The sequence below is a fragment of the Bombus impatiens genome, unplaced genomic scaffold, assembly GCF_000188095.3.
Source record: "Bombus impatiens unplaced genomic scaffold, BIMP_2.2 scf_0478, whole genome shotgun sequence".
NCBI classification, from domain to species: Eukaryota; Metazoa; Arthropoda; class Insecta; order Hymenoptera; family Apidae; genus Bombus; species Bombus impatiens.
The window spans coordinates 1,760,374-1,761,136 of NT_176897.1; the positions used below are offsets into that span (position 1 = coordinate 1,760,374).

At 50.7% G+C, this 763-nt stretch overlaps 1 protein-coding gene across 14 annotated transcripts in view; it reads right to left on the reverse strand.

Annotated features, from left to right (window-relative positions):
* Positions 1 to 763, reverse strand: part of LOC100743674 (probable Ras GTPase-activating protein) — a 261,958-nt gene that overhangs the window by 147,638 nt on the left and 113,557 nt on the right. For 9 of the 14 annotated variants that reach the window (XM_024368772.2, XM_024368778.2, XM_024368777.2 and 6 more), the window contains one exon: positions 4 to 136. The exons of 4 other annotated variants lie outside the window; for them this stretch is intronic. In XM_024368772.2, coding sequence (XP_024224540.1) covers positions 4 to 136 — 133 coding nt within the window. Of the gene's footprint in view, positions 1 to 3; positions 137 to 553; positions 590 to 763 lie in introns of those variants that run through there. One more of the 14 variants, XM_033321616.1, reaches the window with a different exon arrangement.

Consider the following 763-nt stretch of genomic DNA (forward strand, 5'->3'; position numbering starts at 1 on the left):
CCGCCGCTTCGTCTTCTTCGATCAATGGCGGCGGTGGTGCCAACGGTCGTGATTCGTAACCCCAATGCTGTCGAAAAGCACGTGCGCCCCCGTCCAATCGAACACGTGGTAACTCGACGAACATCGCGTCTCCCAACTGAGAACAAAATTGTCGATACCGTAGCATTGTGATTTTAATAGCGCTGGTATGTTATTAACGATTCGATCGACGCGATATTACTCGTGATTTGGAAGGAACGATCAACGAAAACGAAAAAAGAGTACGTTCGAGAGAGAACGTCGTTCGTCTTCGTCGTCGCTGACGAATTTTCTAAGCTGGAACGGCAAACTCGTTTTCTTTTAGTTGGAAAATAGGCGACAAGACGCAACGACGCGTCGCGTGCATAGACGTGGAATCTTTATTTCGTTTGAACGGTACCTGTCGTACGACCACGCGAACTTTTAAATACAAACGTACAAACGATAATTTACGCTTGTCCCAAACTATTTCGCGAATACCAAATAAAGTAGGTCAGCGCGACGCGATAATCGCGGTACGGTTCGCGACACTCACGTAGCCCCGAATCACGTCCATTTCGGCGGAGCCGGAGCAACTCGACGAGACGGCCGCGTTCAGTCGATCCTATCAGCGTGACGGGTCGTGTCATCGAACTAGCGGAAGAATTAGCCCCGACTAGCGGTTGTCCCTCGGCCTGGAATCGATTTCGATGGAAAGAAGAGGTCTCGTTTGCCGAGAAAAAGGAGCTGCCGGTTCGCGACTCGC